Genomic DNA, 15,353 nt, shown 5'->3' with positions numbered 1-15,353 from the left:
AAATTCTAGACCACCAAGATGGTCTCTACTCTGTTGTCCACCACAATTAAACTACATCTTAATAATGGTTCCTCTAAGGTTGACAACACTGAATTCCGTCGCGTGATTGGTGCTTTGTGGTAGTTATCTTTAAATACAAAATCAAGGTTCATACAAGTATTCAAGTCTCTTTAAATATATTTAAATATATGATAAATTTGATTGTTAACTAGGGTAACGTAAACTCATTCCATTCCATGCAAATGTTTCAATACTTATTATCGTGACTACTTCTTTAGGCAAATAGCTTTAACATATTATTAGAATTATTTAAACATAAACAAACCAATGAACTTTCCCTGTGATGTCTATATCTAATCATTTACGAAAGCATTTATTGCAACAAATAAAGAACCTATTGTCACAATAATGTTAAGAAGCTTCACATGCTAGAACCTTCCCTCTGCTATTAGTTTACGTAACATTTGATGATATATTGTCTACAAGACAAAAGTTTAATAAATAGTACCTACTTTAAATTATTGACAAAAATGTCATCAAGATAAGTAATAGTCAAAAGATCAACAGGTGGAATCTCTGGATTATCCTTGAGAGCCACCAAAATTTGAGTTTCACCTTCCAAGTAAGCTTTCATGAATGCAACCATGACCCCACCTACAAACATTCTCATAGGTTTCCTTGCTCTTCCACTTGTACACAAACAGTATGTAGCCTTTCCCCTAAGTCCCTTGGTTTCGTCATCTAACATGTCCAAATGACCATAATCCTTCGCAACAAAATGATAGGCAGGAGGACGGCATTCATCGAAGAATTCCTGGTGGCTCACTCCTTTTGGGGCACAAGGAGGGAAGACAAGATTCCTCTTCAACTCACCTAGACCTGATCCTATCACCAAAACTGCCATATTAAGATTAAAAGAGTGAGGGGCATAAGTTAGGATGGGAGGATGAGTTTGCTTTCCTTTGTCCATTCCATCAACAGGGTCTATGCCCATCAATGCTGAAAAATTTAATGCAGTCTTTGCATGACCTAGTGCAAGAGCAAATGCTACTTTGCCACCACGACTATGCCCGGCGAGCCCTAGTTTGCATAGATTTGGTTGAACTTGCACAGGAAGCAAATGATGCAATCCAGTAGTTAACCAATCTACTATAATTGCAACAGTTTGGATCTCATCTTCAGAATCTGGTCCCGCCACCCGATACAACTACATTGCATGAAGAAATGGTAAGTGCAAAAATTTTGAAATGGTACCCTTTGGCAATGCAAACATATTTTGGCCAAGGAAAAAAATAAAGAAAATGCAAGCATATTAACAAATTTCATCAACTAAAGGCAACATCAAAACAACTGCTACTTTGCAATATTCAAGTAGATTAGAGCAAGCTAAATCAAAATTTTAGAAAAACAATGGTTTAGTGAAAGTATTATAGAAAATCCAAGAGTTTTTCTTCTGTATGTCAAGTATACATATAATATAGGCCTTACTCAGTGGTTTGTTTCACCAAGTTGTAGAATTTTCTTAGTACTACCATAGAATATGAATCAAAATTTAATGCTCTCTTGTTTATTTGCAAGCAGTTGCATGCCTGGTTTCAAAATCTTCCCTTCATGTTATAGAATTTTCAGGTTTGACCAATTTTGTGCAGCGAGATTCACAGTATTTATTAGATAGTTGTCATTTTTTATTTACTGATCTATGGATATTTAATTACTAGCTACTCAAAGCCCTGTCTGTTTAGTCGATTTCATGCAATTATATAGCGAATAGCTCATATAAAATAAATTTTGAGACAACCCACAAACATTAATTTGTGCTATCTTTCATCTCAAATGAGGGATTGTGAGAGATGAAGCTTAATAATGTGTTGTTAGAGAAGATATATCATGTGCAATTTTGCCAGATAGGATGGTATGTTAGCAAAAAAATATGTTATTGGTCAAAGTCGAAAGAGTAAAGTGAGGTAGACAAAGTATAATTATATTGCACTTTGCAAGAAAGTGCATGTAACTTGTCTCAAGAAGATGATGCGAAAAACAAGTCTTAATGCCAGCCGACTTCAGCCCCGTCTTCCTTTTTGGAAGGGGCCAGAGCAGGGGATCGCAGATGCGATCCCCTCCGGCTTCTTCGGGTGCAGCGAGGGCGGGGCGCCGCGGGCGTTACGCGGCAGCCCCGCGGTCATTCCGCGGCCACCCCACGGCCGCACGAGCGGCCGTTGATTTCGCCCCACCGCCGCGATTTTCGTGGCGGAGAGCTGTTGAAATGGGGTTATAAAACCCCCTTTCCTCCTCCCGTGGATCCTCCACCGAGCACTTTCTCTCCTCCCCCCTCTCTTCCCTGCTTCTCCTTCTTCTCCGGTGACCGTGTGCGCCACTTCAATCGAGTTCAGCCACCCCGGGAGCCAAGCTCCTTTGATTTTCTTATTCCCCTGTTTTTTTTTTTGATCTAGTTTGGCCGTTGGAAAACCCACCGCCGTCGCCGCTGCTAGCCGCCGGATCGAGCAGCCGCAGCCGAGACCTCCCTCCTGCCGCCTCCGTCGAGCACCGGTAGGCCTCTTTTAGCCCTTTATTTCATGATTTTTTTTCTGTTTGCGCCCCAAACCGAGGTCATCCTCGAACCCTCCCTTCACGGCCGAGCTGCCGCGGCACCCTGCTGCCGGCCACGACCGCCCTACCGACGGCCGCGTCTCTCGCAAGCTGCCGACCAGGCCACCGTCCGGCCACCCTGCCCCCCCCCCCCGGGTCCTTTCTTCCTCTTCTTCTTCTTCCCCTGTCCCTGGGGGCTTGGGGAAGAAGAAGGGCCCTATCACGGGTCCTGTTCACTGCGGGCCCAAGTTGGGCCCGGTTCAAACCCGAAACTCGAAACAAAAAAAAAAAAGAAAACTCGAAACCCAGTTCAGATCCGAGCCCGGAATCCGAACCCGAACCCGAAACCGAAACCCAAAACACAGAACCCGAAACTCGAAACAAAAAAAAAAGAAAAAAAGAAAAAAAAAAGAAAACTCGAAACCCAGTTCAGATCCGAGCCCGAAATCCGAACTCAAACCCGAAACCCAAAATCCAGAACCCGAAACCCGAACCCATTTGGCCAATAAATAGAATTTTGCAGTTAAGCCCTTGGTAGTATATTATTTCACAAAAAGGATCTGTAATTTGTATTTGATCCCTATAGGAAAGATTTATTACATAAAGGTCCCCAACTATAATTGTTTGATCCCTTTACTTAAGTTTTATTATAGAACAGTACCCTGTAATTAAGTATTAGTCCCTCCAATAAATTTTATTGCATAAATGAACCAATTAGAAGCCAACCTTGGGGGCCCTATTGGGCCGAGTCTATGCGGGCCCATTGGGCCGTGTCCGATATGGGCCCTATCGAGCCATGCCCATTATGGGCCAACTTTGGGCCATGTTGGGCCATGTACAATAGTATTATTTTTTAGTTCTGCTTAGCTCTGTAATTAACAAAGAATTAATTAAATTTAAACAGGTGAACCTGATCCGCCTATCTGAAGTAAGGGTTAAGCGAGAAGATGTAAGTAACTTAATGCTTCAATGTGCATTTTTCTAAATTATTTGGTAAAATAATTATTAGTGCTTTAAATTTTGAAATATGTTTTGTATTTAGTAAAATGGGTCTGACATATTAAATTTCATTTGAAAATTATGCTCTGAAATCCGTAAACTATGACTGGGCAATTTATGAAATATATTTTTTTATATATATGCATTCTCAGCATGGTTATGATCTGTTCTGTTCTATTCTGGCCCTGCCAATGGGGATTATACGTTGGCCCTGTCGACTTGTATCTGTGAGGAACCGGTTTCGACACTGTACCACCGGTGATCAGAATAGTGGTATTTGGACACCGTACCACCGGTGATTAGAATAGTGGTATTTGGACACCGTACCACCGGTGCTTAATAATAGTGGTGTTTGGACACCGTACCACCGGTGCTTAATAATAGTGGTGTTTGGCACCTTGTGCAACCCATGCCACTGGGTTACGTGGCCGTAGCCTATTATGTTGAGATTCTGGTATCAGAGTTTTTGGAAAAATAATAATAAGTTTTGAAAATAGTAAAACGATGTTATTTATGATTTATTCCAGTCATTATCCTATATTTTGACCTGATATGCTCTGACCCCACGTTGGGGTATTTTGTTGCTTACTGGGCTAGTGTAGCTTATTATTTTATTTTCTCTGTTTTTCAGATCCAGAGGCTTGATCGCACGGGATTGAGGAGTGCGTTAGATTTTCCGATGATTCCATTAGTTGTTGGCATTTCAGTTAGATTAGTTTGGACATTTGAATTATGTTAGCAAATGTTATTTTGAAATTTTATAAGACTGCTTTTGAATAAATTTAAATAATTATGTCAGTTTTGAACATCTGTATTTGCTTTGATATGATCCGATGCCTTGCACGCCTGTGCGGCCCGCCGTACGGGCGTGCGGCGTCTGCCGCGTCTCGGGCTCGGGGCGTGACAGATTTGGTGGTATCAGAGCTCAGGTTTCAGATTCCTAGGGATTGTGTTTGAAATAATTCTGATGGAGCTTAAGTTTTAGGATCTTTAGGATTCGTCGGAAAGTTTGAGAGATGGGTGGACATTAGGCCATTAGACGAAGATATTTATTTGCTTTTGTTATTGACAAATTTATATTATTTTATCAGAATTTTGAAATGCTAAAATTAAAATGCAACCTAATTATGGCTGTAACCAAAGTGTAAATAAGTTATTCTGAGAGTTTTCTTGGTAGAGCAATTTGTATTTCAATGATTAATTAGATTTTGACTAAATTAAGTGAAGGAATATTAATCATGAGATATTATCGTGCAATGTAATTATTTGGGAAGTTTAACTTGATATCAGGCACTGTGTATATTGCTTCTAGTTGAAGTTAATTATTTTGGTAGCAATTTAAGATTCATATATAAAAAGATGTTTAAAGCTTGGACTAGAAAATATTCATTGAAATCTGTATGTGGATCATGCATGGAGCTGGTATATAGAAGGAAAATATACTTGGGGATGAGACTTAAGAGTTCTTATTTGGCTCTACTTGAGACTTGAAACAATTAAGATTGATATTTTGATGGAAAGTCAATTAGTAAATCTTGAGAATATTGGTGGATTATAATGTTTTTGGGTTGGTCGAAAATAGGACTTGTTTGATTTGGAAAAGTTCTTGATGCTTTTCCTTGTTAAAAATAATATAAAAAAAGATTATTGGAAAGTATAATACTTTTGATTTTGATCGATATGGATATCATTGTGTTATTAGTAGATTCTCTAAGTCTAGTAGATTTACAAGATCCCAAAATGTTTGCAGTACTGCAAATAAAAATATTTTACTTATTTAAGGAGTTGATCTCAATGTAAAATCATAGAGCTTATATCTTGGTGGAATTTCTTGTAAATCTTTGAACCATATTATTAGATTCTTGTGAGTTAAAAATTTATAAATCAAGGCCATAAGTTGATTGTGGATTTTGTATCACCATATGAGAAATGCAAGTGGGATTTCATGAGAGGCCAAATGAGTTTAGCCTAAAAGAAAAGATTCAGGATGATTGAGTAAGCTCCTGAGTAAGTTAATCTAGAATCTTTTAATTATCAAAGCTTAGAATAAATATCAACTTGTATAATGGAATTGCCAAGGAAAAATAGAATTGGCTTAGTTCAAATTTGGATCTAGAATATGATTACTCGATCATATGATGGTATAAGTACGACAACTATCTCAAGGGTTAATCATGACCTAGTGTACTTGGGAAGCAAGGATAAAATTTTGCTTGGATATTAAAAAGAAAAAAAAAATGCTGATAATTTGGGATCATTAAGAAAGTTTGGAGAATATTGATCTGAGTTGCGCATCGGAAATTTGATGGACTGAGTAAATTTAAACTGGTCAAAAATATTGACTGTGTTTTGGTAACATGTTATGATAAAAGACTGTTGTTCAATAATGAAAGATTTTGTTAATAAGGAAAGGTGAACACTATTGATTCTCAGGTCAATCATGATATGATTATGTTATCTTCTGTATAAACTTTGCTATGTTTGGGTATGCTAAGAAAATAATAATTTGAGCGTATCATGACTCAGGTTAGTTGATTGTTGACCAAATATGGTCTAATTTGTTAAGTATCTGAATAAACCATGCATTATCTGCTCCCATCTTATGATTTATAAGTTTAAGTTAAAAGCTTTGTGGCATATTGAATCATGGTATCAATACTTTACCTTCTCAGACCTGCTCTTGTGATTTGATGCAAATCATTTTTGAGATAGACCGTTGCTATCTAATGATCATCAGTACATGTTCATTTTGTGAATTACATTTCTAGCCATTTAATGATTTGACTCCAAGGTTGGTCATTATCCTTTGAGGGATCAGCACACTACCATGATAAGTGTATGAGATCTATTCCATTTCAAGTTCTATCCCAAACACAACTAATTTTAATCAATCCTGTTGTGAATCGATCCTGATCCAACCTCGAGCGAACATGCATCAAGATGATAATTTCAATATGAGATTTTACTCAGTCACTTATCTAGTGTTAATCTTGAAATTTTTGATAGTTGATCCAAAGCTATCTATCACACTGATTTTGATCGAGGAGAATGAGATCTTGGATTTATATTACTCAATGGGCTGAGCATCTGAAAGGCCTAGATCTCTTAAATTTCGAGGACGAAATTTTTTTAAGAGGGAGAGAATGTGAGATACGGGCTGAAGTCGGCAGCCCCAGCCGACTTCAGCCCCGTCTTCCTTTTTGGAAGGGGCCAGAGCAGGGGATCGCAGATGCGATCCCCTCCGGCTTCTTCGGGTGCAGCGAGGGCGGGGCGCCGCGGGCGTTACGCGGCAGCCCCGCGGTCATTCCGCGGCCACCCCACGGCCGCACGAGCGGCCGTTGATTTCGCCCCACCGCCGCGATTTTCGCGGCGGAGAGCTGTTGAAATGGGGTTATAAAACCCCCTTTCCTCCTCCCGTGGATCCTCCACCGAGCACTTTCTCTCCTCCCCCCTCTCTTCCCTGCTTCTCCTTCTTCTCCGGTGACCGTGTGCGCCACTTCAATCGAGTTCAGCCACCCCGGGAGCCAAGCTCCTTTGATTTTCTTATTCCCCTGTTTTTTTTTTGATCTAGTTTGGCCGTTGGAAACCCCACCGCCGTCGCCGCTGCTAGCCGCCGGATCGAGCAGCCGCAGCCGAGACCTCCCTCCTGCCGCCTCCGTCGAGCACCGGTAAGCCTCTTTTGGCCCTTTATTTCATGATTTTTTTTCTGTTTGGGCCCCAAACCGAGGTCATCCTCGGACCCTCCCTTCACGGCCGAGCCGCCGCGGCACCCTGCTGCCGGCCACGACCGCCCTACCGACGGCCGCGTCTCTCGCAAGCTGCCGGCCAGGCCACCGTCCGGCCACCCTGCCCCCCCCCCCCCCGGTCCTTTCTTCCTCTTCTTCTTCTTCCCCTGTCCGTGGGGGCTTGGGGAAGAAGAAGGGCCCTATCACGGGTCCTGTTCACTGCGGGCCCAACTTGGGCCCGGTTCAAACCCGAAACTCGAAACAAAAAAAAAAAAAGAAAACTCGAAACCCAGTTCAGATCCGAGCCCGGAATCCGAACCCGAACCCGAAACCGAAACCCAAAACCCAGAACCCGAAACTCGAAACAAAAAAAAAAGAAAAAAAGAAAAAAAAAGAAAACTCGAAACCCAGTTCAGATCCGAGCCCGGAATCCGAACTCGAACCCAAAACCCAAAATCCAGAACCCGAAACCCGAACCCATTTGGCCAATAAATAGAATTTTGCAGTTAAGCCCTTGGCAGTATATTATTTCACAAAAAGGATCTATAATTTGTATTTGATCCCTATAGGAAAGATTTATTACATAAAGGTCCCCAACTATAATTGTTTGATCCCTTTACTTAAGTTTTATTATAGAACAGTACCCTGTAATTAAGTATTAGTCCCTCCAATAAATTTTATTGCATAAATGAACCGATTAGAAGCCAACCTTGGGGGCCCTATTGGGCCGAGTCTATCGGGCCCATTGGGCCGTGTCCGATATGGGCCCTATCGGGCCATGCCCATTATGGGCCAACTTTGGGCCATGTTGGGCCATGTACAATAGTATTATTTTTTAGTTCTGCTTAGCTCTGTAATTAACAAAGAATTAATTAAATTTAAACAGGTGAACCTGATCCGCCTATCTGAAGTAAGGGTTAAGCGAGAAGATGTAAGTAACTTAATGCTTCAATGTGCATTTTTCTAAATTATTTGGTAAAATAATTATTAGTGCTTTAAATTTTGAAAAATGTTTTGTATTTAGTAAAATGGGTCTGACATGTTAAATTTCATTTGAAAATTATGCTCTGAAATCCGTAAACTATGACTGGGCAATTTATGAAATATATTTTTTTATATATATGCATTCTCAGCATGGTTATGATCTGTTCTGTTCTGTTCTGGCCCTGCCAATGGGGATTATACGTTGGCCCTGTCGACTTGTATCTGTGAGGAACCGGTTTCGACACTGTACCACCGGTGATTAGAATAGTGGTATTTGGACACCGTACCACCGGTGATTAGAATAGTGGTATTTGGACACCGTACCACCGGTGCTTAATAATAGTGGTGTTTGGACACCGTACCACCGGTGCTTAATAATAGTGGTGTTTGGCACCTTGTGCAACCCATGCCACTGGGTTACGTGGCCGTAGCTTATTATGTTGAGATTCTGGTATCAGAGTTTTTGGAAAAATAATAATAAGTTTTGAAAATAGTAAAACGATGTTATTTATGATTTATTCCAGTCATTATCCTATATTTTGACCTGATATGCTCTGACCCCACGTTGGGGTATTTTGTTGCTTACTGGGCTAGTGTAGCTTATTATTTTATTTTCTCTGTTTTTCAGATCTAGAGGCTTGATCGCACGGGATTGAGGAGTGCGTTAGATTTTTCGATGATTCCATTAGTTGTTGGCATTTCAGTTAGATTAGTTTGGACATTTGAATTATGTTAGCAAATGTTAGTTTGAAATTTTGTAAAACTGCTTTTGAATAAATTTAAATAATTATGTCAGTTTTGAACATCTGTATTTGCTTTGATATGATCCGATGCCTTGCACGCCTGTGCGGCCCGCCGTGCGGGCGTGCGGCGTCTGCCGCGCCTCGGGCTCGGGGCGTGACAAATGCAAATGAGAATCTAGCTTTCAGTTGATGGCACAATGATTTCTTGCCATTTAGTACCATGACCAATACAAAGTTTTCCTATCATTCAAAGAATTCAATTCTGTACTTTATTTTGATTTGGCATGCTAGTCTTATGAGGAATCTTCTTCACTATTCCCAAAGGTTTTAATTGATCTGGCTAGTTTGTAATTTAGTTTTGTACTATTTTTATTATTTTCAAATGAAGTGTGTGTATTTTAATGCATCCTTTTTTGATTTGGAGTTCTTGTTCTATGTGCATTAACAAGCAAGTTCTTAGGTTTCCGATCAAACCAATCCGAGACTAAGTGTTGACTTCAATTTGGATGGGTTGAAGAAAAAATTATCAACAAACTCTGTAAGATAACTGGCTTTATGGTAAAGTTGTTGAAAAGGCTAAGACAAATCATACTGTAAAGATTACTAAGCTATGAATTTAATTTGAAAAGGGGAAAAAAAGATTCAGAATTCCCTCCTCTCTGATCACATGAAGCTAATAGAATGTTATGATTCTTTCTTTGAAGACTTGCAGCTGATTTTTTTTTAGGAAATACTAGTGGTTGATTAGAAGGCAACAATTCCTTATAGGATCTGGATTGTGAAAGTCCCAACTATTTGACCTAGGTAATTCTGCTATGTGGTGCTCCCACTGTTATTGCCAAAACAAAACAAAAGAAGAGTCCAAAAGTAATCATGAGAAATGTAAACTTAATAAACAATACTATAAAAAGTCATGAACATTATACCTAGAGAAAGATACCATGTTAATAGAAATTATTGAATAACATTAGGTTCTTTAACATGTCAAAACTTTTATTTAATATTTCTTTGTCTGATATCATACAACTGATGGTAAATCACTAAATGCCAATCAGGACTCTACATATGGTCTACTACTCTGTTTATTTTTCTGCCTAACTTTTACAACAAGCAAAAGCTAGCATAATATTCTTAACCTTTTCTTTAAATTAGTGCTATGAGGAGGAGCTGGCTCACTCTCAAGTTGGCACCATGTTCCGCCTATTCATCCACTACTATTTGCTCCTTTTCACTTTATAGCTATGTTATATTTGAAGCATTAAACTCACAGCCATTCTCATCCAGAAAATCCCTGGCTGATTCCTTCTTAGCAGTTTTGCTGATTTTCAGAAGCTGCTATTAAATGAAGAAACAGAGCTGAATGTCATTGTATATTTTTTCCTCTATCCTGAAGTTAGCCACAAAAGGCAGCTTATGATTGATTGCAAAGGATGCTAGACAAGCACGCATACTCTATCACTGCATCTATCGATGCCACAAAATTCTCAGCTATAATGCAAAGAAAAGAAAATAAAGACGACAGAGGCTGACATTGATTTGCTACTGATAAACACAATCAATATAAGTATTAGCTATCATTGTCATGTTAGCTTAAATGCTTAGGATATATTTAGAATATGTCATCTAAAATGTTTTCAGTATCTACAATCATTTAATTAGACTCTCTCCTGTTAGAGTGTATTTATGCATTAGTTATATCCTTCTTGTGGTATTTTCACATGGTGGTGACCATGTTCTTTGTACGTTTATACTTACCTTGAGTCATAGCTTATGGATATTGCACATTGCCACATATTTGGCTTTTCTAGTTCCTCTTCCTTGAATTTTCGTCTGTCTCTCTCTCTTTGTTTCTCTTTCTTTTAATGATTAGATCAGCAGATATTATGTCAAGGGGAAGGGTTAAAGTTTGTCTGAATTATACAACTTGAGATAGGGAAGATCAAGACTTGAATGACATGAATACAAGATGTGAAAAAATAATTTGGATAACCTCACCCTGATTAAAGATAAACATGAGATATTTTTATTTAAAATGGAACAAGGCCTGATGGTGCCTTTTTTGTGGTAATTATATATAAAAAGACTTACAAGAATATGAAAACTCATTATCTCGCTAATCAAAATTCTGTATGTCTTTTCTCAAGGGAAAGTCCTTCATGTGCCAGATTATCATTTGTGTCATTCTTCTTATGACTTGTGCCATCTCGAGGAAGACCGACGCACAACAGGGTGGTTAATCCATCAAGGCCACATCAGGCTGACTAAGAATCTGATAAGGATCAGGTTAGGTTTCAGGCCTGAGTCGTAAATGGACCTGGAGATAACTCATCCAGCATGATGTATATGTACCTTGCATGACTGTTCTTCTTCAATGATTCTATTGAATAGTGGATGATAGGCAAATCTCTCCTCACTGCACCATTTAGGGTATATAACAACTGACAAGAGATTTGTATATGCCCTAAGTTCGTTTTTGTGATCCCTATTTTCCTCTTGTTGGCATGATTGGACAAAAGTCTTGTTTGATAATGAACTCAATAAAATAAATTACGCAATTACTATCCTGCTAAACCAAAGATATGCTTGAAACAAGGTAGCCTGAACCTAAACTAAATGGCATCTTCTAATATCTGAGAACCTTTGAACAAATTCTACCTCCCAGTATATGCCCTATTTAAAACATGGTTAAAAAACTATGCAACTCTTTTCTACCTCCTATTTATCAATGATTACAAACCCACAAGCAACTAACTTTTGACAAATCAAAATAGACTGTTTTCATTAAGATCACCGAAGGACACCCGCATATTGGACCTGAATTGAGTGAGATCTATTTTGCAGCTAAAAATATCAATTCATAAAAAAAGGATCTTTTCTCTAAGAGTAGAAGCGTGGAAGCATAAATGCTCCTTTTGTGACTAATATCAAGTTATCAAATTATCCTTTTATGAAATGATAAGAGATTTATAAATGCCCTAAGTACATTTTGATGACCCTCTTTTGTCTCATGTTGGCCTGATTGGTCAAATTCTTGTTTTGCTCAATGTAATTAATGAACTGCATCTATTAAATTATGCAGTTCCTATCATACAAAACCGGAGAGAAAAGCTTCAAACAATGCATTCCCCACCAATACGACATCTCTTAATATCTGAGAATTTTCCAACAAATTCTACCTCCCTGTATACTCACTATTTATTTAAAGCATACTCAAATAACTAGACAACTCTTTCTATTCTTCCAACTTAAACCTAAAATCATGGACTCTGTTTTCATAAAGATCACTGAAGGATAACTACAAACTCACTAATATTAGCCTTTCCTCGGGTGAGAATTCTTTTGCAGCTAAAAATATCAAGTAATAAAGAAGGGATATTTAAATTAGAAGCTGTGGAAGCACAAACACTCTTTTCATGGCTAATATAATTGTAACTATTATTAGATTGATAATGGACTTTGGTTCATTAACACAAACTTCTAATCTTTAAATAATGGAGCTCTGATTTTATTATTTATTATTTCAACTTTGATGGGGAAGTCACTGTCCCTGGCCAATCTTAGCAATCTCTACACTGGATACCTCCTCATGGAAGATTGGAAGTGATTTCTGATCTCCGGTCTCCAAAAGGTAATAGTTTCTGCTACAGCAAAAGAATAACTGTTGAAGTGGAAAACAGAGTCACATTTGAATATAAGCTTGAATACCATGTCAGTTTGGAAATGTTGGAATCATAACCATGTTAAAGTTTGGACTTCTTGTTGTACTCAAGGACCCATATTGGAGTCAATAACCCTTAAGCACTCCTAGAAATCTAATGCAAGTCGTCGAGCTATTATCATAAGCTATAAAAGTCTAATTTGTGTAAAGAATCTAGGACAAATTATAGGTTCTGATGTAGAACAGAAAGTGAACAACTTTGCAATGTGAGAAAACTGGCTTAAACCATCCGAACAACGCATGACAACTTCAAGAGTCATGCATAACTCTCCATCTGCTTTCCAAAGTGGTTATTTAATAATGTTCGTCGTCTCAGTATCGGACCCCATACTGGTGCAACACTAGCATAGTGTCGGTACGGTAGTGTACAAAGTTTTTCAGCATACCGAATGTCGGTACGCCATCTGTACCAGTACTAGTACCGAACCGGTACGGTACTGTACGTTCCGTACTGTGCGGTTCGGACCCGAATGGCGAACTATGGTTTATTATACTATACTGCCAAAAATTCTTATCAATAAGGTATTTAAGGAGGAAAAACTAGACCTGCATGCACATGCAACATCAGTGGAACATCTTCCTCTAGAAGTGATTCACACATTCAATTCATCCAGGGCCTAGACAATAAGTGGGGAAGCTGTGATTCACATTACATGTAGGTGGTTTTCACCTACATATTCCTATAAGTTCAGTACTACTTAAGAAGTGGTTTAAGGGGTCGAATAGCACAATGAGAACTTCCTAATCTTAGATAGCCAGTGAAGGATCCTGTTTAAGTAGGATTTCTTAACTACTTTGTCATACCTGACTAATAGATTCTTTTGAGTCCTTAGGAATCAAATTTTTCTTAAAAAAATCACTAATACAAGTAAATTCAGATTCCTTGTGAGTCTGAAGCCTATGAAAGGGGCTTGAGGACCACAAATGGCAGAAGCAAATTCAACAAAACATTTATAGCATTACATTTTTCTTTTAGTTCTCTTCACTACACCCTTGATGAATTAATTCCTTATGCTATGCCATTTGGTTGGTGACTAAATCAGCAACTGCCTCATCAACTTCAGCCATCTTGACCTCTTTTGAGGGCATTGAATTCTAAAATTAACAAAACCAAATAATATCTACTCTTAATATAATTAATGAACTACAGTAGAAACTTTTTATTTTACACCAACAAAAAGCAAACCTATATCTAACCATTATAACACTAAAAATCCCCACACAATCTTAGAGATTACTACATATCCTACGTTACAAAATCTTTCTGAACTAAACTTATTCTATATAGGAAACTAGACAAAAGTTATGAACTGATTTATAAGATGGATAAGAGAGAACTGACCTGAGGAGCGACAACGATGAATCCATGGGAAGCGACATGCTGAAAGAGCTGGGAGTAGAAGGAATTATAGAGAAGATATCCATGGAGGAACACCAGTACAGGATAGATCCCTCCTTCGCAGGGACTGGCAATGAGGAGAGGCTTCGGAGGAGGCGAAGGGGAGGTAAGAGAGCTCCTTACGGGCTCGGGCTCGAGGCTGATGAGCTTCGCGGTGTAATTCCCGTGCTCGAAGACGTGGCCGGCATGGGACATGATTGGTGTCTCCTTGTTCTGGGGTAGACCAAGGCAGAGGGAGGGAGAGTGGCTACGCGTTTATGTTGTCTTTAAAGTATCCGAGTGGTTGTGTTTCTTCGGTAGCCTCTCCTTATCTGGTGGAAGATGGGCTTTTGTCTGCGCGACTCTGTTCCTCGTAAAACTTAACCAACAAGCTATGATGTTGGGACCCAAAAGGCCCACCCCCTCGTGATTCAAGATATTTGAGCTACCATATATTTAAAAAGACAAATCAAACCGTAAACTAAGTGGCTTCATATGAACCATCCGGTTTAGGCAAAAAAAAAAAAAAAGCGCTATTCCTTGGCTCCACTGGTCATAGGGGTGGCAATCGAGTCGGATCGGACATAAACGGGTCGGGTCTGATGTTAAACAGGTTAGAAAAGTATAAACCTGAACCCGACTTTTTATTCAACTGATAACCCGACTCGACCCGTTTAACCTATTTAATAAACAGGTCGATTAAATAGGTCGAGTTTGCTTTTCTGACCTGTTTAACCAAATGGAGAAAGAGAGAGATGGGAGGGTGGGAATCGTGGGGTTGCTTCTGGCGAGAGAAAGAGAGAGGTGGGGGGTTCGACAGAGAGAGAGAGAGATGGAAGGGTGGGGACCGTGGGGTTGCTTCTAGTGAGAGAGAGAGGTGGGGGGTTCGATGGAGAGAGAGAGAGAGGTGGGGGGTTGGGGACCTTGGGGTTTCTTTCGGCAAGAGAGAGATGTAGAGGTTGGAGGGTTCGACGGAGAGAGAGAGGTGCCTGCTTCGATAGATCAGGCCTAGCTCAGGGTTTAGGGCTTGAGGGGGATAGAGTGGTGGTGGTGGCACCAGAGGAGGGTTTAGTGGTGGAGTTTATGGGATGGGGGGAGGATAGAGGGAGTGAGGCATACTGATTGAGAGGGCGCCTCTAAAGTTAGCGGCGACGAGGTCGGGGCGGCGATCCTTGGATCTCAGCGGAGAGGGTGAGGCTGAGATCGATGACAGCGGAGAT

At 39.5% G+C, this 15,353-nt stretch overlaps 1 protein-coding gene across 1 annotated transcript; it reads right to left on the bottom strand.

Moving 5' to 3' along the window:
- Positions 1-346: 346 nt before the first annotated feature.
- Positions 347-14,438, bottom strand: LOC103695966 (chlorophyllase-2). Its single transcript, XM_008777426.4, has 2 exons — positions 14,098-14,438; positions 347-1,207 (listed from the first exon to the last, which is right to left on the bottom strand). Exons 1-2 carry the CDS (start codon positions 14,347-14,349, stop codon positions 509-511), a joined length of 951 nt encoding a protein of 316 aa, XP_008775648.2. The 5' UTR covers positions 14,350-14,438; the 3' UTR covers positions 347-508.
- Between the last annotated feature and the right edge of the window lie 915 nt (positions 14,439-15,353).

This window comes from Phoenix dactylifera, unplaced genomic scaffold (genome assembly GCF_009389715.1).
Source record: "Phoenix dactylifera cultivar Barhee BC4 unplaced genomic scaffold, palm_55x_up_171113_PBpolish2nd_filt_p 001283F, whole genome shotgun sequence".
In the NCBI taxonomy this organism is placed as follows: domain Eukaryota; kingdom Viridiplantae; phylum Streptophyta; class Magnoliopsida; order Arecales; family Arecaceae; genus Phoenix; species Phoenix dactylifera.
This window is presented reverse-complemented; position numbering and strand designations above follow the sequence as displayed.

Coding starts and splice junctions, on each gene's coding strand:
- LOC103695966 (XM_008777426.4), bottom strand. CDS start 14,349: ATGTCCCATGCCGGCCACGTCTTCGAGCACGGGAATTACACCGCGAAG. Junction 1,208..14,097: donor TCATCGTTGTCGCTCCTCAG/GTCAGTTCTCTC, acceptor CATGCAATGTAG/TTGTATCGGGTGGCGGGACC.